Here is a 23,079-nt window from a genome sequence, read left to right on the forward strand (position 1 = left end):
CGCGCCCCGGCCGGAGCGCCGCCCTCCTGCCCGCTCCCTCCAGTCACCCCACCCTTAGTCGTCCCCGCCACCTTACTCCACCACCCTCCCCCGCCACTCCGCGTCCCGGCCCGGCCTCCCGCTCCTCGCTCCCTCAAACCGCTCACTTGCCAGCCCTTTGCCCCCGGGAAGAAGAAACATTTCTCGGAGCGCACTCATCAGCTCTCCCTTCCCCCGCGCTCGCCCTCCCCTCCCCCCGCTCTTTCTATCTTGGAGGAGGGGGGCTGTCGCCTAGGATTGAAGGCCATTGATTTGTATGTATTTGTCCCAGCGCCGGAGGCTGCCCCAGCCGCTCGCGCCGGTGCCGCCGCCGCCGCCGCCGCCTCCAGTGGAGTTGCCTCCCTTCTTCCCTAGGGTGGTTAGACTCCACCTAATATGTCGGCTCCTGTCGGGCCGCGGGGCCGCCCGGCTCCCACCACGGCGGCCTCTCAGCCGCCTCTGCAGCCCGAGATGCCCGACCTCAGCCACCTCACGGAGGAGGAGAGGAAAATCATCCTGGCGGTCATGGATAGGCAGAAGAAAGAAGAGGAGAAGGAGCAGTCGGTGCTCAAGTAAGGACCTGGCTCCATCTTCCCGCCTCCCTCCCTGCCCTCCGCCCCCTCGGTCGCTGCCCTGCGGCCGCCTGCGCGACCCGGGTCGCCGCCCTCCCTCTCGCCGGCGGCGCCCGGGCCATGAGGGTTGCGGCCGGCGGCGGCCGGCGGGGCTGCTTTCTGGGTGTCAGAGCGCGGGTGTGTGTGTCGGGGAGGGAGGGCGCCGAGGCCGGCTGAGGTGAGGGTCGCGAGCCTTTGGGTGTTGTAATTTTCCCGGGCGTCCTTCTGGCTTTCCCCGCGGGCCAGTTTGGCTCCGTGGCCCCGGCGGGGCTGGGACTGAACCCAGGCTCCGCGCGTCCCTTCTCCCTTCCCGCCGCCCCCGCGCAGAGGCAGTGACTGGGGCAAGGAATCCAATATGGCCGTGCACAGGTGCTCCCCGGCCGGGACCCCGGCAAAGGCGCGCCGGCCGGGGATGAGGGCGCCGCCGGGGACGCCTCGTCGCCGCCTCCGCAGGGCGGCTCGGAGAGCAGAGCTGCCGACTGTCGTCGCGGGTAGGAGGGAGGGCGTGCGGGCGGGGGGCCTAAGCTCTGTCGCGTTTCGGGTGGGTGTGCGGCCGCCGCCATCTTCCACCCCCTCCCCCTAGGCGGGTTCTAACACCCTGCGCTCTGCTGCTCTTCCTGTTTGCAACTAGTAAATCTGTTTAATCCTGAAGGGACTCTGAAGAGACTCCAGTTCCTCCCATTACTGCGCTTGGGATGCTTCCTACCTTGTGAAGTTCTACTATTCGTGCCGATAGGCTAGGCAGCCGGGATCTTGCCGAGGGTGGGACGGTGAAAGCAGCGCCCAGGCACCCGCGCAGTTTAGCGGCTGTGTAACTTCAGCACCAGGGAACTGTCCGGACAGATAGCTGTAGCTTTGAGACTCCTTTTCTTGTCAGTCTGGCAAAGAGATTTGTTTCTGCACGTTTGCTTTTAAATGTTTTACCGTTATTTGATTTCTCAGTTACTACGTGAAAGAGAGTGCGCAGAAGATGTGTTTTTTCCAACTCAACTCTTTCATTTTTGCTTGAAATGCATTATTCATTAAGATATTAATTTGTACAGTTTATATGCCAAAGTTGCGACAGTTATTTTCTGTGTTATCAAATATACTTTTCCCATATTCTCCACAGCAACACATAGTTGAAAGTGTAAGAGTTCCTCTAGGAGGGAACTAACACACTGACCTCTGATCATTAACTTTTAAAAACAGGTTGTTGCATTCAGTATTCTTTAGCACTTACAAAGAAACAATTCTCTCTATACATACATATTTGCATATTTTAATGAAAAATACTCCTTTAAAGAATATAATAACAAATGTATCAAATATATTTACATGTCCAAGAAAAATACTAGTTCTCAAAAATATTGAAGCACTAAGAGAGCAGATGTGCTCCTAGCATATTAACTGAAATAAAGAAGAATTGCTTCTTTGAAACTGATTTCTGGGTTTGAATACTTGTTTGGGAGTGTGATTTATTAGTAGGCTCGAGAAATGAAAAAGGTTAAGAGATTTGAGTAGCTTATTTCAACTAATAAAGAATTAAACATTATTTTGAAAAGTTCTTTGAGCATACTTCTAATTTTGCTTAACTTTACTATATATACTAACAATACCAAGCTTTTTGATGACTTAGATTTGATATTTAGATATATGAATCTGTATTTTTCACTATAATTGCTACAAAATAAGTATTTTCAAAATGATTTTCAAATTAAATGTGGTTTTATTTCTTTGACTCACATATTTAGACGTAGAATGTGTTTTTATTTTTTTATGGTATGCTAAATCATGGTACTTACTGGCAAGCTCACTATAGTTCCAAATCTATTTATTGTTCTAATATATAGAAATTTAAATGAAGTTTTGAGTACTGAATTAAGAATTACTCAAAATGAACTATATGTTATATAGTGTGAAAGGGTTTTCCAGGTAGGTACATATGAATATATTACATTTCTATGTAAACCTACATACTGTGCAAATCATATAAAGTTTGTGCATTCACATTTGCATAGTTTAGGTAGAAACAAGCATTCTCTACACATATAGTTATACAGCATATAAAATTACGTTGATGAAAAATCTGTTCATATTTATTTAAAATATCTATTTGCATTTTTACCTAACTGAGACTTGGAAGGAGTCATACCTCAAAACGGTCTACATGGTTTCGGAATTATTTTTGTATTCATTTTAACAAGAAGCTATTTGGAGGTTAAAGCATAATATATTTGAAACTTTAATTTTTAATGTTCTTTAAAAATACTTTTGGCTTTTGTAATAAGCTAAGAGTAGGCAAAGAAAATGAGGAAAAGAATAGACTTTATAATAGAATGATAATAATGAAAGACATTGTTTTGAAGAATTTGACAATTTACTAAGTAATATATTTTCAATGTTGTTTATTAAGTTACAAATGCTATTTATAAGAAAAAAATAATACTAATATCTTTGGGTGTTGTAATTTTCCCGGGCGTCCTTCTGGCTTTCCCCGCGGGCCAGTTTGGCTCCGTGGCCCCGGCGGGGCTGGGACTGAACCCAGGCTCCGCGCGTCCCTTCTCCCTTCCCGCCGCCCCCGCGCAGAGGCAGTGACTGGGGCAAGGAATCCAATATGGCCGTGCACAGGTGCTCCCCGGCCGGGACCCCGGCAAAGGCGCGCCGGCCGGGGATGAGGGCGCCGCCGGGGACGCCTCGTCGCCGCCTCCGCAGGGCGGCTCGGAGAGCAGAGCTGCCGACTGTCGTCGCGGGTAGGAGGGAGGGCGTGCGGGCGGGGGGCCTAAGCTCTGTCGCGTTTCGGGTGGGTGTGCGGCCGCCGCCATCTTCCACCCCCTCCCCCTAGGCGGGTTCTAACACCCTGCGCTCTGCTGCTCTTCCTGTTTGCAACTAGTAAATCTGTTTAATCCTGAAGGGACTCTGAAGAGACTCCAGTTCCTCCCATTACTGCGCTTGGGATGCTTCCTACCTTGTGAAGTTCTACTATTCGTGCCGATAGGCTAGGCAGCCGGGATCTTGCCGAGGGTGGGACGGTGAAAGCAGCGCCCAGGCACCCGCGCAGTTTAGCGGCTGTGTAACTTCAGCACCAGGGAACTGTCCGGACAGATAGCTGTAGCTTTGAGACTCCTTTTCTTGTCAGTCTGGCAAAGAGATTTGTTTCTGCACGTTTGCTTTTAAATGTTTTACCGTTATTTGATTTCTCAGTTACTACGTGAAAGAGAGTGCGCAGAAGATGTGTTTTTTCCAACTCAACTCTTTCATTTTTGCTTGAAATGCATTATTCATTAAGATATTAATTTGTACAGTTTATATGCCAAAGTTGCGACAGTTATTTTCTGTGTTATCAAATATACTTTTCCCATATTCTCCACAGCAACACATAGTTGAAAGTGTAAGAGTTCCTCTAGGAGGGAACTAACACACTGACCTCTGATCATTAACTTTTAAAAACAGGTTGTTGCATTCAGTATTCTTTAGCACTTACAAAGAAACAATTCTCTCTATACATACATATTTGCATATTTTAATGAAAAATACTCCTTTAAAGAATATAATAACAAATGTATCAAATATATTTACATGTCCAAGAAAAATACTAGTTCTCAAAAATATTGAAGCACTAAGAGAGCAGATGTGCTCCTAGCATATTAACTGAAATAAAGAAGAATTGCTTCTTTGAAACTGATTTCTGGGTTTGAATACTTGTTTGGGAGTGTGATTTATTAGTAGGCTCGAGAAATGAAAAAGGTTAAGAGATTTGAGTAGCTTATTTCAACTAATAAAGAATTAAACATTATTTTGAAAAGTTCTTTGAGCATACTTCTAATTTTGCTTAACTTTACTATATATACTAACAATACCAAGCTTTTTGATGACTTAGATTTGATATTTAGATATATGAATCTGTATTTTTCACTATAATTGCTACAAAATAAGTATTTTCAAAATGATTTTCAAATTAAATGTGGTTTTATTTCTTTGACTCACATATTTAGACGTAGAATGTGTTTTTATTTTTTTATGGTATGCTAAATCATGGTACTTACTGGCAAGCTCACTATAGTTCCAAATCTATTTATTGTTCTAATATATAGAAATTTAAATGAAGTTTTGAGTACTGAATTAAGAATTACTCAAAATGAACTATATGTTATATAGTGTGAAAGGGTTTTCCAGGTAGGTACATATGAATATATTACATTTCTATGTAAACCTACATACTGTGCAAATCATATAAAGTTTGTGCATTCACATTTGCATAGTTTAGGTAGAAACAAGCATTCTCTACACATATAGTTATACAGCATATAAAATTACGTTGATGAAAAATCTGTTCATATTTATTTAAAATATCTATTTGCATTTTTACCTAACTGAGACTTGGAAGGAGTCATACCTCAAAACGGTCTACATGGTTTCGGAATTATTTTTGTATTCATTTTAACAAGAAGCTATTTGGAGGTTAAAGCATAATATATTTGAAACTTTAATTTTTAATGTTCTTTAAAAATACTTTTGGCTTTTGTAATAAGCTAAGAGTAGGCAAAGAAAATGAGGAAAAGAATAGACTTTATAATAGAATGATAATAATGAAAGACATTGTTTTGAAGAATTTGACAATTTACTAAGTAATATATTTTCAATGTTGTTTATTAAGTTACAAATGCTATTTATAAGAAAAAAATAATACTAATATTCTTCAATGATTACTATTTCCCATTAAATTTTAGGGACCATTTATCTGGTCATGACTACACTTTGTTTCTCTTTAGTGATGTCCATTTAATTGCATGTTAACATTTATTCTGAGAGAAGGTCATGGGCAGAGATAAATAAACTGAAATTCAAATTCATGTCTGCTGCCTTTTAACAACTATGTTAAAAAATAAGTTTGCTGTGTGAAAAATTGAAACTGTTGCATGAAAATATTTTTGCATGATCTGTGAGTTTCAATACTCATGTTAAGTATTCAGACAAAGTGGAATGTGCCTACCCAAGGGCATCATAAGATGATGTATTGGATTACAGGAAGAAAATAATAAAACATATTTACATTTCTATTTGAAAAAGAAAGAAATTAAGCTTTACTAATACTTAATATATAGATTGACAGTGTGAAGATGCATATAATTTATAAATACATATACATATTTTAAGAAGTTCATGCCTGAGATATTTTTAGTGAGAGAGGTGAGCGATCAAAACTGATTGAGACCACTACAGTAATCTCTCTTTTAAGGAGCCTGAATAATTAAAAACTATTTATATTTATTTAATCATTAGCAATTTCTTCAAAGTCTAGCTGAATATCCACATACTCTGGAAGTCTTTGGTCACCATCAAATAATACCATTTTACATGTGAGTGAGATATTAGGCCTTTGGAAGCATTTTTATATCTCAGTAGATCCCTCAGTAGATCAATAATTACTTTTTTTATCCTTATGTAAATTCCTTTAACAGTTTTAGTTTGGATAACGCAATCTATCAGTAAAATCTGTAATGTCCTTTTATTGATTAAAGTTTTTAAACCTTGTCTTTCAAGACTAAACTTCTTGAGGGCAAGAATAAAAACTTACCCTTCTTTTCTTTGGAGTTTGTGTTTTGCAGCATCCTTAACACCCGCACGTGGTAGGTACCTAGTAAGCAATGTTGATTTAAATTGTAGTAATGTTCATTAACAAGCAGTTTACCAGACTTGTTGGGAAAATGAAATTTTTGAGACAAAAGTACGTAATTTATTAAAAGTTTATATTTTCCAGCGAGTTTTTGTTTGTTTTTGGTGTGATATTGTGAAAAAAATGTATGAGGAATGCAAACCTACTGAAATCAACAGAAAAGTATTCATTCAGTAAATACTTATTGAGTTTCTACTATCTGCATATCATAGTCTTTCAGATGAGGTGTTTTTGCAACAAATTAGAAATTATGTGTTTCTTGATGTGTAAATTATCTTTTCATTCTCAGTTTAGATTTTCTGTTAATGTCAAAGGGATAATTTACTCCCCCAATAAAAGAAGATGATAAGTAAAAATTTCCATGATAGATCAAGGTAATAATTTAGCTTATATTTAAAACATAGGTAAGCAGTTCTAATTTTTTTTAATAATTCAATTTTAAAAGTACTTTCCAAAGTCAATTTATAAACTCCTTTATTTAATAGGTAACACATACATAATGTATAAAATTTCTTAGCTACCTATTTCCCCTAGCCAGAGGCAACTCCTGTTGTCAGCATATTGTATACTCTTTCAGAAATATTCTTTGCATGAGAGTAGATATGTGTGTATATCAAATACTGTGTCTCTGTATATGTTGGTATGTGTGTGCACACACATATGGGTTTATATTTGTAAACATAAAGAAACACAAATGTGTCCTGCAGTTTACTTTTTAGGAGACCAATTCCATACCTGTGAATATATGTGCCTAATTCATTTTAATGGCTGTGTAATATCCCATTTTATGAATGTTCTGTAACTTCTTTAACTAGTGTCATATTCTCAGGTATTTAGGTTGTTTCTAATTATTTTGCCATTAGAAATAACGCTGTGATAAATATCTTTGTACATATGTCATTTCCCACATGTGTGCATATGTCTCTGGAATAAATTCCTAGAAATGGGATTGTTTGGTCAAAAGGTCATAAAATATAACTTTTATATTTTTTATAACTTATATAAAATAAAAAATTTAAATTTTAATAAATATTAAAAATAATAAATATTAAATTTCACAAAGGAAGTATGCATAAGTGACATATAATAGGGAGATTTTCACACATCCTTGTTAACTCATTATGTGATAGTCCTTGCCAATGTTTTGGTGAAAAATATGCCATTCTAGATTTAATTGCAGTTTTCTTACTATCAAGGAGGTTGAGAACCATTTGTATTTCTTTTTCTGTTTGTCATTTTTAGTGATTTGTTGAATCTCTATTTGTCACCTGTTTTATGACCTTGTTTATACCTTTTTTTACTAGTCAGGGTTTTTTAAAATGTATTTAAATTTATTACTTTTTATTTTATGGCTTTCGGGTTTTGTGATATGCTTAGAATGATCTTCCTCATTCTAATATTTAAAATACTACCATATTTTTTCTTATAGCCTAATGAAATTTTAAGAGTCAGATAAATGATGTAACAATCATGAAGACTTAAATAGAAATCGTTATTGTACATGTAAATAACCATGCTCACTGCCCAACTTGAAACTCTATAGATTTTAAGGATTCAAAATGCATTCTAAAAAATTGATTGGCATTTTATGAGAGAGTACCTAATAAATTCTTTATATATATTCTATATTTTAAAGTAACTAGGACAATTAAATTATATCTTGTTGACAATATATATTGATAAAAAATTGATTGTACAGTGTGATGAAGAGAGAGGTAGTGGAGGCAAGTGTGCTGGGCTAGATGGATTTCGACTTGAAACTTTATTTTACTAATTAATAACTGTAAGTTCTTGCTTACATTATTAAAGCCCTTGTTTCCTCATCTGTATTATCTGAGTAATAACATCTACCTTGAAGGATTGTTGTAATCAATATAGACTAGTTAAGTGTCCTGGCACAAATAGGTGTGAAATAAATAGTTGTTATTAACTGATTATAGACAGGAGTATCTAAACCTTAATATTATAGCATTCCTGGGTGAAATTTGTCCCCTCTCCCCTTTTTTTGAGAGATTCTTTTCCTTGTCTACTGGGAAGTCAAAATATGCCTGGAGGACTTTTAGGTGACTTCATTATTTGTCTAGAAGGCTAAGAATGAGGAGAGGGAAGGTGATGAATTGGAAGCAGTTTCCTCAGCAAAAACCATTAATAAGGAGTCTGATAACTAAGGTGTAGCAGTGAAAATAATACTGACACCATGTTGTTGGTTATTGGCAAGATACTGATTGTCCTAGGTGAATGTGAGGGAACTAATTTGTGGAAATTACATTGTGGTTGTTCTTAGATTTGCCTGGAGCAATTTTTCACTCTATTAGTAAATCAAAAATATGTATTTACTTATTTGTCTTATTCATATTATATATGAGGACTCAGAATCTTATCAGGTTAATCTAATTCTGAAGCATGGTTTTTAGAGTTTAGAATGCTCATCTCCTTTCCTTTGCCCCTTAAATACACACAATTTTTGTATGCCTGTCTCTTTCTCATCTTTCTGGCCTTAGCTTCAAATTTGTCTCCTTAGTGCTTACCTGCCCATGCTTAGAAAGCATGGGCAGGAACGCGCTTTCTTTTATTCTTCATCACATCTTTAATATTTCCCCAATTATTCTTATCAAAATTTACATTGGAATCTTTGTTTATAATCTGTGTACCCTGCTGGATTATAAACTCCCAGAGAACAGGCACCATGTCTGTCTCGTTTATCATTTCAGCCTCAGCTTCTAATCTAACACAATGCCTTACACATTGTAGCACTCAAAAATATTAGTTGGGGGGCTTCCCTGGTGGCGCAGTGGTTGAGAGTCCGCCTGCTGATGCAGGGGACAGGGGTTCGTGCCCCGGTCTGGGAAGATCCCACATGCTGCGGAGCGGCTGGGCCCGTGAGCCATGGCTACTGAGCCTGCGCGTCTGGAGCCTGTGCTCCGCAACGGGAGAGGCCACAACGGTGAGAGGCCCGCGAACCGCCCAAAAAAAAAAAAAAAAAATCAGTTGGGGGAAATGAATGAAACATTGGGAATTAAATGTTCAGTTAGAAATTAAATGTTCATTTAGAAATTAAATGTTCATTTAGATAGTGCTTGCTTTCAAGGTAAAATTCAGTAATCTGAAAGAAAAAGGTTTGCTTAGGTAGTAGTGCCCTTGTTTTTGAAATGAAATGTAAGTTTTAAACATACGTCCCGTTTTGCTTATTTTACTGGAAGCAAACTTACAGTATTTTTGTATGATTGCAGCTCATCTTTCTTTTGGACTAAGAGCATATCTGTTTTGACTAGAAACCAGAAGAATATTGTGATATATCATTTTCCATTTAAGGAATATTGCAAATTAAGGAATATTTTACTTTAAAAATGATTACTTTACTTTTAAAGTATTTGCAAATTTCCAGTACGTTTAACAGAGCTGAATGGTAAGGAACATACAGAATGTGTTGGTTAGAAATAATTCATTTCCTCCAGCAGCAGGCAATCCAAGGCCAAGCATAATCATATGAACACATAAAGATGTAAAGTGCCATGAAAAAACACTGTAAAGTTGTTTTTAGCACATTATAACCATAGAAAAAAATATGTTAGATAATCCAGTGAGTAGTTTGTTGTCTCTTTGGTATTGTTTGAGGGTGTCAGACACTTTATTCTTTTAAAATTTCTAGAAATTTCACTCCTAGATATTAAAGATAGTAGAGACTAGAGGTATCAATACTTTTGTATTCTCTAGTCATGTAAGGAAATGCAGACATCTCTGGGTGTTAAAAACACTTTTAACCATTATCAGCTAATCCTTGAGGAACTCACTGTAAGGACTATGATAAACCACAATTAAACTATTGCATAATAAGTGCTAGTAGACCACTGAGCACAGTATATCGTGGCTATATTCATACAAGAGGAGTGCCTGATCCAGTCTTGGGGAGATAGTATCTAGGCTGAGTCTCAAAGGATGAGTAGATGTTAGCTGGGCAGAGGAAAATGTTGTGAACAAAAATACTAAAACTCCCACATCTCTCTCCCCCAAAACTTTACCTTTCATTTGTAAAAGAGAGGCAGAGAATGGTGGAGAAACTCACTTGAAGTGGTTCAGAAGGTCTGGAGCACAGGGTTTAAATGGAGGTGTGTTAGTAGAAGAGACTGGAGAGATGGCAAGGTTCAGAGTTGAAAAGATTTTACATGCTATTCTTTGGATTTGGATTTAATCCTGAAGGCAGTAGGGAGTCCAGGAAGGATTTTAAGCAATATAATCAGACTTTTGTTGTCAAACTACCTCCCCCTACCACTTTTACGAGTACAATGGGTTGATGCGAATACGTAATGCTAGAGACAAGGGCAGTAGTTGGGAGACTCTTACAGTAATTTGGGTGATAAATGATGAAAATATGAAATAAGGCAGTCATGGTCGAGGTAGAGAGGCAGGACAGATTTTGAAAAATTTAGGAGCCAAATGGCCATGATTTGACAACTGTGTGTAACGGGTGAAGTAAGCTCTTACGATGCCTGACTTGCTCAACTGACTGCTGTATACATAATACCTATTTGTCTTTGCTTATGTCACTGACGGTCAGCTCTCTGAACCCATCTAGTTTCAGGACCAGTATTCTCTTGAGAGGGTGGTGGGGAAGTGGCTTCTTTTATTGTTTTAGTTATTTTAAAGAGTTTATAACATGAATATGAGTACTAGAAGTGACTACAACTTGGGATGTAGTGGGGGTAGGATGGGAAATAATAGAGCAGTAATAAAAAGGGAGAAAGGAAAGAAGGCAAAGAAAAAGGGGAGAACAAGTTCAGGACTATTTGAATCCATTCCTAATAGGAAGGAACCCTAATAAATATCTTTTTTTTTTTTTTTTTTTTTTTTTTTGGCGGGCCGCGAGCCTCTCACTGTTGTGGCCTCTCCCGCTGCGGCGGAGCACAGGCTCTGGACACGCAGGCTCAGTGGCCATGGCTCATGGGCCCAGCCGCTCCATGGCATGTGGGATCTTCCCAGACCGGGGCACGAACCCGTGTCCCCTGCATCGGCAGGCGGACTCTCAACCACTGCGCCACCAGGGAAGCCCCCTAATAAATATCTTTGCTTACAATACTTTTTCCTGCTGGATATATTAACGCCATGTAATCTTTTCCAGGTCTGTCTTCCTTTTATTGAACATTCCTTGCTCCCATTGACAATTTAGTCTCAGTGAATTTCTCACCAACTGGTTTTGTTTCATCCTTTGGGTGTTTAAAACTATTATGCAGTCTTTGTTGTATATGTTAGATTTAATTAGGGCAAACTTCCTTTTTTTGTATATCTTCCTATATCACTTCTGAGGAAATTTTGGAAATGCGAGTGTATTTTAGGAAAATATAGAGAGGAGATTAGCTGTGGAGATGACATGTTGCAGTTGATGAAGATTCTTTTCCTCTTTATATGAGCTTACTGAATTATTGCAGAATTTATAAGTTTTGTTGGATTTTGTGATGGGAAGTTCTAGAAATAGGATTAGAGCTAGGATTATAGAAAGGGAAAAGTTGAGAACAGGTTTAGACCCAGGAGTGATATAATATTGTTTCACCTACTCTCTCTCTATAATTGTTACCAGAAAACTGGTGGGCAACTACATAGTATAAATTAAGCTAAGAATGAACAACTTTTATATAGTTTATATATTATGAACATGTATTATATCTATTATATCTACATGTCAAAAAGCTCTAATTTATATTTTCCATACAACATCCTGCAGCTAGGCTTCTGGGATGCTAAAACTGGGAAAAAAGGATACAATAAAAAAGGATATCTAGCTAAATAATATAGCTAGATAGCAGAATAACCACAGTGGTGTTTATTGGTATTTGATGCTTTGGTATTGTTCAGTTGACAGATGGAGAGGATGCTCACATCCATCTCGTTTTGTTGGCGTATGAGGTGTCTATTACAATTGTTGTAATGGTTTGCTTCTCAGGCACATACATGAAAAACCTGTTTAATCACATATCACATCACACATAATTCCTTTTGACCGAAAGCTGAAATAATTAATTAATGCTTTTTTTGGCACAACATTTTTTTTTGTTGAAAATGAACTTTGTGGTGGAGGTAGCTAGGTGTTCATCAAAGATTTATATTCCTCTTTCATAGAGTTGTTGCTATGCAGTAGCTGTCTAGCCCTGGACTACCTTTTCCGGCTCCTGTTGTATCTAGGTGGGTGCATGTAATAGAGCTCTGGCTGATGATTATCCTCCCCCCTCTGCCCCCCAACCCTGCATTAGATTTTACATGAATAAGAGATATACTTCTGTGTTAAGTCATTGTGATTTTGGAGGCATATCTTTTACTGTGGCTAATATCACCTAATCTCATACAAATTCTCTTATGATTACTGCCTGTTATTTATTTAACTTTGGAAAAGCTTTAAAGTTCACATCTGCACTGGTCGAATCCAGAAGTACTTTCATGGTACTGAATTTTACCATCACAGGCTGATCTCTCTTCAACGATTGTCTGGTCTAACCTAACCTAAGTCTTAACTCAGTCATTGATTCTTGAATACAGAATTTATCAGGAAGTGTCTTTTACACCTGTTTGGTGACAATTGGGCTGTATCCCAACTGAGAAATCTTTGTTGTTGAAGTTTCGGGAAAGTACTTATACTGTATCTTAACAGAGATACTTGCTCTGGAAGCTAACATAGCATATAGACTTAATGATGAGAAAGAAAAATTCACAACGCTAAGGATCCATTTTAGAACAAATTGAAGCTTCATGTTAAAAGTTTTGCAGGTTGAAGGCTAATGGTTAAACTCCATCTCCAAACTCTTAAGGTTAGGAAGATTTACAAAACTGGGAGGTGAATTTTATAAGACCAGAGGGAGATATAGTTGAATGTTGTTGAACTTTACCACTGCATTTTACGTATTTTTCCATTCACTGCTCCAGATCTACTCCATTTTTTTTTTTCCCACTTTGCTTTGTACTATGGGAGGCTGACCTCTGTGGATTGCACCAGCAGGCTCCCTTGTTCTCTGACCTCCAGGTGGGTTCTGTTGATGTGAGTTGTTGGCAGATTGGATGGAAGGAGAATGAGGTCAGGTTATTTGTTCTCAAGTTTCCTCCATACCAGTCTGGTGGCCCTCTTAGTATAGCTATTTTTCTTCTGGTTCTGGAAATTCCTTCCCACTGTTGCTAGCCCCCATACTGCACTGTCCCTTGTTGATTTCCTTAAACCCTGCCCACAGCTTTGTAAAACAGTCCCTTTATTAAACTCTCTTTAGTTACTCTGTTTGAATATGCCATCTGTTTCCTGCCAGGACCCAGACTGATACACTGGAGTTCAGTAGAAATTTATTGGGATTATGAATGTGAATGGACCATGACTTTAGGTATTCACAACCCACTTCCTTCTATGTAATCATAGTAATCTTTTTACAAATCCCTCTCTGTGTCACGTTCTTTAATTCTTTGATTATGCACATCCTCTTACTTTACCTGATATGCTGTTTTGTGCCTAGCTTCATTGCTGTGAAGAGATACATCTCTCTGATGTATTTCCGCCAGTTGGGTATATCTCCTTTCAATTTCCATAGCACTTTGTAAATAATTATTTTATAATGTTTCAGATTTTCAATATCAGTTACTAATCTCAATGTTCTTCTTAGTATAACAGGTTTCTTTGATGTCATGGATCAAGTTTTAATCATCTTTTTATGCCCAGGGTAGTACCAGGCACGTAGTTGTGAGTCAATAAACATTTGTTAATAAAACCTGGAGGTCATGGGAGTCATTCTAATTTCCTCCCTCTTCCTCAACCCTCAAATATAATCAGTTACCAAATCCTGTCATTATTATCTCCCAAATATCTTTGAAATCTGTCTCTTTCTCTCCATCTTCATTGTCACTGCATTGTTTCATGCCTTTACTATATTTTCCTTAATTATTCATTTCTAAACACGGATCTTTTCTTTAGGCTCACTTCCTGTAATCCAACCTCTATAATAGTACAACTCACTAACATACAAATTTAATGTTCTTAATATTCTTCAGTACCTCCCCATTGCATTTATGATATAGTCCAAACTTCTAGGTATATCATAGAAGTGCCTTTATGATGTTTTATCAACCTTTATATCCTGGCAGTCTTTCATGAGCACTGCTTGTTTTGACTGTATCAAAATATTTGAAGTGAGTTCCCTATTGTTTTTTTTTCCATCTTCTGTTGTAGTTTAGCATATACTGTTCTCTATGACTAGAAAGCCCTAGCCACTTTTCTCTGGCTAAGTCCTCCTTGGTCTTAACTGAGATTCATCTCAGGTTTCCAACCTTTTGGAAACTGGGTTAGATGACTCTCGTTTGTGCTCTTACAAACTCTTGTTATATACTTCTATTATATACATTAATACTACCTTAATGCTCAATAGCCAACATTTATTGAATGCTTACTGTACTGTTGCTATGCTCTATTATATATGCATTATCTGATTCAGCCGCTACAACAATCTTATGGGATAGTTATTATTTCCCCCAGTTTTACAGATAAAAAAAAATGAAGACTCCAGTTATATGCTCAGAGTTTTCAGTAGGGAGTGAGGATTTAAGCCCAAGCAGTCATATTCCAGAATTTGTACTCTTAATAACCACACCTTATTATGTTATAGTTGTTGACTTCTTCCTGTTTTCTGATACATTGTAGAAAAAGGACAGTGTTCCCAGTGGGTGGTCCATTGTAAGTGGATATAAATTTTTTTTGAATGAATGATTAAATCTGGCACTACCTAACTGACAGAGTGGATAGCTGCTAATACCTCAAGAAATGATTATCTTTAGGATTTAGTGGTCGCATTTGTAAGAAGTTTATTGTTCTCTTGGACATAAGAGCTATTGGTTATGGTGCATGATATTAAACTAACAATCACGTAGTGGGCAGCAGATGAAAACAGTTGAGAACAAAATACATTTAATAAGTATTATTTTTTTACATTTAAAAAACTTTTCATTTAATATTTATTCAAGGATGTGAGAGATTAAGCCACCTTTTGCTGGTGCACCAGTAGACACTGTTTCTTTGCTATAGTGTCGAGTAGTTTTCTATTTGAAATAGTAGTTAGCATTTTAGAGAATTCCACCAACAAAAAAAATTCTCTTGACAATAATAATGGTGGTATTACAGGGGTAGGAAGCTTTGAGGACAAAACATCTTTGTTAAGACCAGGTTCAATGTCTAGAATATGAGGTGATGAAGTTGATTTCTAGATGATAAAGAATATTAGCATATGGTCAGTGACCAGTCTTCAAATATGTTAACAAGAATAAGGTAACGTGGTAACAAACTTGAGCCAAAGAAATGAACCAGAAGGTGTGTGTAATAGCTGCTTCATTTGAGGTAATCTATGGCTAAGATTTCCTTAAAGAGGCTTTACCCTACCTATACCTCATGTTTAATTTCTTAAAAAATTTCCCCCTTACTTTGTAGTTATGTTCTTAATGGTAAAATTCCAGTATATTTTTGTTGATATGACAGTGAGAGGTTAGAGTACTCCTAGAGATGTGTTGCTGTGGTACCATTGGTTGTCTTAGCTGAGATCTGAAGAGGAATGTGTAAAATTGAGGAAAGAGAAGTGGAAATTCAAGAGTATGAGACTAGTGTTCACTTTTTATCTTAAGCCTCTTCCATATAGGGTTTTCTCTGAATTTGAATATATCCCTAGACTTGTATCAGGAATTGAAGGAGGGAATTAATATTTCTTCAGTGTCTACTATGTACTAGGATCCAGGTTACAAAGCTTATGAGTAACAGAACACAGATCTGTACCTAGATCTTTCTAACTCCAAAACCCAGTCTCTTTCCATCACATTGCTGTTTAGTCTTATGGAAAGTAGTTAAGAGCCTAGTGCTGAAACACTTGACTCTGGAGTCAGACAAGCTTGGGTTTGAATCCCAGCTCTGTTACTTGGTAGTTGGGCACCTCAGTGTCTTCATCTGTAAAACGGGGATAATAATACCTACTTCATAAGCTGTTATGAGGATTGAGTTTACATTTATAAAGCTCTTAGAAGAGTTCCTAGCACATAATAAACATCATGTGTTTGTTAAATAAATAAATTAGCTGAAAGAGGAAAGCATTGATAACTGTGGAGAATATCAATCCAGTTTATCTTCAATAAATACTTTTATGAATCCCCAATATTTTAATACCTGTTGAAAAGACATTGCTACTTCCTTTAATAAAGTATGACCTAGATCTTCCAAGGTTATAAGTAGTATCCCTTGTATTAATTAGTTTTCTACTACTAACAAACTTAGTGGCTTAAAACAATACAAATGTATTATCATACAGTTCTGTTAAGTCAGAAGTCTGACATGGGTCTTACTGGACAAAATCAAAGAACTGGCTGTGTTTCTTTCTGGAAGCTAGCAGGGGGTGTTTCCTTGCTCATTTGGGTTGTTGAAAGAATTCAGTTCCTTGACGTTATAGGACTGAGATCCCCATTTCCTTCTTGGCTATCAGCTGAATGCTGTTTTGACCTCCTAGAGACCTCTCTCCAGTGTTGCACATAGCCTCCTACATCTCAGAACCATCAATGGGGCATTCAGTTCTTCTCAAGATGCCATCTCTTTGACCGTTCTTCTGTCACTGCCTCTCTCCGTCCACAGCTGGGAAAGATTTTTCTCTTTTAAGGATTCATATGATTAGATTGGGCACACCCAGATATTGCAGAATAATCTTCCTATCTTAATCACATCTCTAAAATCTCTTTTACCATGTAAGGATACATATATTCACGTTCCTGGGATTAGAACGTGAACATCTTTGGGCAACCATTATTCTCCTTACATTCCTATAGTAAGTGCCACTAGATATTAAGTTTGGATATATGTTTTTATAAAGGAGACATTGAGCTACTCTTATTTTTAAAAATGCATTTTGTATTCAGAGACACAAATTCTAGAATGGTATCTCTGAAATAATATTTTACAATAGGTTTTTTAACCTATTTTTAACCTATTTTACAATAGGTACTTTTCCATAGGTTTATTATACTTTATTGCCCTTAAATTATTGCCAATCTGCTCTTCAATTTTCATTTATTTAAGTTTCCTCTTGAATTAAAATACTGGTCAAATGGGAAGTGGGGTTGAAGGGTTGGGGGCAAGCAGTGAGAATTGTGCTTAGCTCTGCACATAAAGAACACTTAAGTACTCTTCCTGAGTAGTCTTTTCCGTTAATAATTGGATTTATTTTTATAGATTGAGGAATAAATAAATTTATCATATGACTAACATAGTGAAGGGTTATTGAAACCTTTCCAAATGCAACATTTTCATTATCTGATGGCCATTTTAAAAGACTCAGTATAAACTTTATATTGTAGTATGAGTAAATAAAGATTGGGATTTAATCTTTTGACGAGAATGTAGTTTCTCTTGGCATGTTTGGTTGAAGAGCCATTTCTTACCCCACAATAAATGTGCTTTCATATATTATTTTTCTTTCTTATAATTTTTAGCCAAGAAGTCTTATTTAATGAAAAGATATAGTATGTAGTATGACTTAAATTTTATGTCTGGTTAAAATATAATCTATTGTTTTCACTTTAGTACATAAAATATTAAAAGTAGCTATGAAATAGCTAGAAAAAAAAATAACCAAGGCTGTCCTTCAAAACTACTAACACAAATTCATGTTTCAGCATTTTTTTTTTTTTATATATGTTAGTAACTACCATTCTTTTTTTTTTTTTGGCTGTGTTCGGTGTTCGTTGCTGCATGTGGGCTTTCTCTAGTTGCGGCGAGCAGGGGCTACTCTGTTGGGGTGCACGGGCTTCTCATTGTGGTGGATTCTCTTGTTACGGAGTACGGGCTCTAGGCACGTGGGCTTCAGTAGTTGCAGCACACATGCTCAGAGGTTGCAGCATGTGGGCCCTAGAGTGCGTGGGCTTCAGTAGTTGTGGTGCACGGGCTCTGTGGTTGCGGCTCATGGGCTGTAGAGTGCAGGCTCAGTAGTTGTGGTGCACGGGCTTAGTTGCTCCACAGCATGTAGGATCTTCCTGGACCATGGATTGAACCCGTGTCCCCTGCATTGGCAGGCAGATTCTTAACCACTGCGCCACCAGGGAAGTCCTGGTAGAGTAGACTAGATAACAGGGTCCAGTCAGGAGACAGAAACTGCAGTAGTAATTTGAACAGGGAAATTTTAATACAAAGGTTTATTAACTTGTAGCAGAGAACAGCTACCTCCTTTAGGGCTGAGGCTGAGTACTCAAGGAAGGAACAAACTTGGAAGAGGTCCCTTCCCCCATGACTAAGGCTGAAATTCAGCCCTTTTTGTGTCCCATTGAGCTGCCACCAGCTGAGGCAAGCAGGCAGGAAATCATCTGTGGAGATGTTGGCTGCTGAGAAGATGGCTGGAGTGCTCAGGAAAGTCCCTCACTGGGGAGCCACCCATGGGTGTCCATGAAACTTGTTGGGATACTGCCTGCTGGGATGCTGCTGAAATTTCTGGAACGATGCCTGTTGGGGTGCTGTTGAAAAGTGCTAGGAGAGTGAGTGCCACTGGGTATCCTGTAAGCTCCTGGCAGCCAAGCATCGCAGGAAACACTACAGAACTCCCAGAACCAAAAAGAAAAGCCCCTTCTTCCTTTTGCTCTGGCTCCCTCTACTGACAAAACTTAACATTGTGCCAAGTGGTAAAGGAGAAATGGTCATAGAGTCCAGATCCAGTATCACCAAGTGGGACAAAGAAGGATGGATTAGGAGCTGAGAGGCAATACATGTATAAATTTACGGTAGGCTATGCTATCCTCAAATATCAGTAGCTTAAAACAATATAGGCTTATTTCTTTTTCATGCTATATGTTTTTTCTGGCTCAATTGGGGTCTTCACTCCATTGTCAACCCTGAAAGCAGATGAAGAGAGAGACTGGTGAATTGCAAGTTGTCTCTTAAATTTTCCTCTCAGAAATAGGTATATAACTTCTGCTCACATTTCATTGGCCATACATAGCAAGTTACATGATCATGCCTAACTCAGGGTAGAAAAGTGTAATCCTACCATGGATAGAAGCAGAATCAGAAATATTTGTCGAAAAATATAACTACCACAGGATTGACAGGATTGGTATTAGAAAGTTTGTCAATCCCTAGGATAATTTTTTATAATTCTGCCTTTAAAAATTGTTTAATTTGCTTTGTAGTTTTTAGGAATTTTAGTGAAAAATAGTATCAACATAAAAATTGATGGTGCTCTTAACTTCTGGGTCAGTGACCTCAAATCTGACAGTGACCTAACTCATTTGTGTAAAATAGTAAGGGTGAAACATATTTAAGCAGCAGGAAATATATGTTTTGAAGGTTAGGTACAGACTTTAAAATATTGCATTTAAAATTTTTATATTAACTTATGCTTACATGATATTACGTGAAATACGAAATGTGTCTTTTTATGCAGAAAAAGGTTTTTTCATTTATGGTCAGTCTTGGATAAGGAATAAAAAACAAGATTTGGGTATCTGGATTAGAGTCCTGGCACCATCGTTTACAAGCTATGTTATCTTGAAGAAGTCACTTCAACTCCCTAAACTCTGTAAATGGAGATCGAAAACACAGGTCCAAAACTCCTTAACTGAAACTTGTTTTGCCAGCTGTGTTTTATAATGCAGCTGTTTTGGATTTTAGAAATGTAAAAGGTGCATATACCACGGAAATGTGTAACTCTTAGCGGGTCAGGACAGCAGCCCCTAAGCGAACACATTTATATTTCTCTAGTGAAACATGAATATTTACAAGTAGGTTAAATAAAGACTATATAAAGCCTCATGCTAATTCATTCAGATCAAGAAGTTTGGCACAGACTCACAAAAAAGTTCTGTTTTCAGAGCTTTAGGATTTTGGAATCATGGGTAAGGAATTAGGGTCTGTAGTATCTTTCTCATAGGGTTAAGGTGACACTGTAAATGAAAGTGCCTGTGAGTTATAAATTGCTATAACATGTTAATTGTCATAATCACAGTGGCCATTGATGTTATAACTGTCACCAGCCATTTAAAATATTCCTATATTGCTAGGTGCCTGAAAGATGGGAGGAAGGGGTGGAGTGGTAGAAGCTAGTTGGCAGGGGTCAGTTGTACAGGGCCTTGTATGAAGGACTGGTGTTCAACTGATGTGTACCAGTACAGAGCTAGTTATTAAAATATTGAATCACTTTCACGCAGATTGGTAACTTTTATTGGAGAATGTTACCTAATGATGTTGTCCAGTGCAATCTGTAGGGGTGAATGACATGTCCTAGTAACGTTGCTGGTGTGAATTAATGTGGTCCTTGGAAGGCACATAGTGACTGGAGCTGGAGCTTTAGTGCCTGCCTAATACTTCAGCATTTCCTGTTGTTGGAGGTAATGGAACAGGCTGCAGTGCAGGTAGTTTATGTGGCACCATTTTTGGGGGGAATGTCCTGAGGCACAGGGGTTTCGTGGGAAACACTAGCATCCATATGCTATGTGACAGTGACATGCAGGCAGCATGCCCAGTTGCCTTACAGCTGCAGCAAAGTGCTGCTGGGTACCAGGGACTAATGACTGTCATTTTAATGAGAAAGATGTTGGGAAAAGCTTGGTATGGTTCTAAATATCAAATCATGGCCCCTTTAAAGAGATTAAATCAACACTTCTAAAACTTAACAAATGATTTGGAAATTATTAAAATGACTATGTGTATAATTTATGGTACAACTCTTATTACAGTAGTCCCCCTTAATCAGCCGGGGATATGTTCCACAAGCCCCCAGGGGATGCTTGAAACTGCGGATAGTACTGAACCCCATATGTGCTGTTTTTTCCTGTATGTAAGTACCTATGGTAAAGTTTAATTAATAAATAAGGCACAGTAAGAGATTAACAACAATAACTAAAAATAACAGAACAATTATAACAATATATTGTAATAAAGGTTATGTGAATGTGCTCTCTCAAAATATTGTTCAAATTTAATGCTTTTTCCATCTTATCATTCAAGTGGCCATAACTTTTGAAGTTTGAGGCGCGACAGCAAAACGAGTGCAAATTTCTTTTTCCTTCTTCACAATTTCACAGACAGAGAATTTGATCTTAAAGTAAATCTTAGCAACCTCAGCATACAATTTTTTTCTTTCATTAAGTTGAGAACTTTCACCTTTTCACTTTATGGCTTCTCTTTGGCATTTACAAATTGCCAGCGTTGCTAGTCTTGTGCTCTGGGACCATTATTAAGTAAAATAAGGGTTATTTGAACAGAAGCACTGTGATACTGTGAGAGTTGATCTGATGACCAAGAAGGCTACTAGGTGACAAATAGGCAGGATGAGCTGGGCAAAGGGGTGATTCACATCCTGGGTGGGACAGAGCAGGACAGCTTAAGATTTCATCACGCAGTTCAGAATGATGTGCAATTTAAAACTTATGAATTGTTTATTTCTGAAATAAACATTTTCCATTTAATATTTTTTGACTGCTGTTGACTGCGGATCACTGAAGCTGCAGTAAGCAAAACTGCAGATAAGTAGGGACTACTGTACACAGTAAGCATCTATAGCTTATTTGGAAAAAAGAAATTTATTTTTTAATTTATAATTTTTAAAAAAACTTTATACAATTTTTAAAAGTTACTTGCCATTTATAGTCATTTCAAAATATTGACTGTATTCCCTGTGTTGTACAACACATCCTTGATCCTACCTTACACCCAATAGAAATTTACTTTTAATATATATTTATTTGTATATTAATTTTATATGGTTTTATCACTTGTTAAATATTTAGAACCATCTATGCTTGTATGCCATGTTAAGAAATTTGAATTTATATCACTGGCATGTTTGATTGCCGTGAAAGATTTTGAAATAAGAGCATGTTAGGGCCTGTATATTCATAAATTCCATTGATTTAGTGTCAGAAGATCTAGCTAGTGTGAGAATTCTCACCAGTGTGTTTCCACCAGTATTGCCACTGTCTCGTATTCTGAGATCTTGTGTTTCTCTCCTGGATTTGTCCTCTGTATAGTTTCAGAGTACTGTCTTAAAAATCAAATTTAAATCATTCATTCCCTAGTTTAAAGACCTCTTTAGCCTTCCTCTTGCTTTGGATAAAATTCAGACTCCTTACTTTGTACACAAGTTCCTTCACAGTCTCTCCCCAAACTATCTTTCCAGCTCATCATCCCCCTTTCCCTTTCACAGATCTTTTCTTTTAGCCATAAGATTTTCACTGTTCCTGGAGCACTGAAGTAGGGAAAGGGGGACCCTCTTATAAGGGGAGCATATATGGAATATATGATTTAGTGAATTAATATATCATAAATACTATGTATCTTAAATATTTGAGATTGGGAACAAATCAGTGGTGCTTTCATTTAAAAAGTTATGCTAAAACTATCTTTTTTCTTTTTTTAATTAATTATTTTGGCTGCGCTGGGCCTTAGTTGCGGCACGTGGTATCTTCGTTGCTGTGTGCGGGATCTTCACTTGCAGAGTGTGGGATTTTTAGTTGAGGGAAAAAGATGTGGGAACTTTAGTTGCAGCATGTGGTATGTTTAGTTGCAGCGTGCGTGATCTTTAGTTGTGGCATGCGGGATCTAGTTCCCTGACCGGGGATTGAACCCAGGACCCCTGCACTGGGAGCGCAGAGTCTTAGCCGCTGGACCACCAGGGAAGTCCCTAAAACCGTCTTTTGAAGAGACTCACATACCACTAAGGACATAAAGCTCTCATTACTCATTTTCTTCAACTTCAATAGGAAATCTTATGGAATTGTTTTGGAACACATGCTTCCAATCTGCCACCAGATTTTGCAGCAGGA

At 37.9% G+C, this 23,079-nt stretch overlaps 1 protein-coding gene across 2 annotated transcripts in view; it reads left to right on the plus strand.

Annotated features, from left to right (window-relative positions):
* Window positions 1-262: 262 nt before the first annotated feature.
* RIMS2 (regulating synaptic membrane exocytosis 2) overlaps window positions 263-23,079 on the plus strand; it is a 583,562-nt gene continuing 560,745 nt past the window's right edge. Inside the window, exon 1 of one of the 2 annotated variants that reach the window (XM_007465316.1) lies at window positions 263-590. In XM_007465316.1, coding sequence (XP_007465378.1) covers window positions 415-590 — 176 coding nt within the window. In that variant the 5' untranslated portion in view covers window positions 263-414. The remainder of the gene's footprint in view (window positions 591-23,079) is intronic. The other variant, XM_007465315.1, reaches the window with a different exon arrangement.

The sequence above is a fragment of the Lipotes vexillifer genome, unplaced genomic scaffold, assembly GCF_000442215.2.
Source record: "Lipotes vexillifer unplaced genomic scaffold, Lipotes_vexillifer_v1.1 scaffold1586, whole genome shotgun sequence".
Lineage (NCBI taxonomy): Eukaryota > Metazoa > Chordata > Mammalia > Artiodactyla > Lipotidae > Lipotes > Lipotes vexillifer.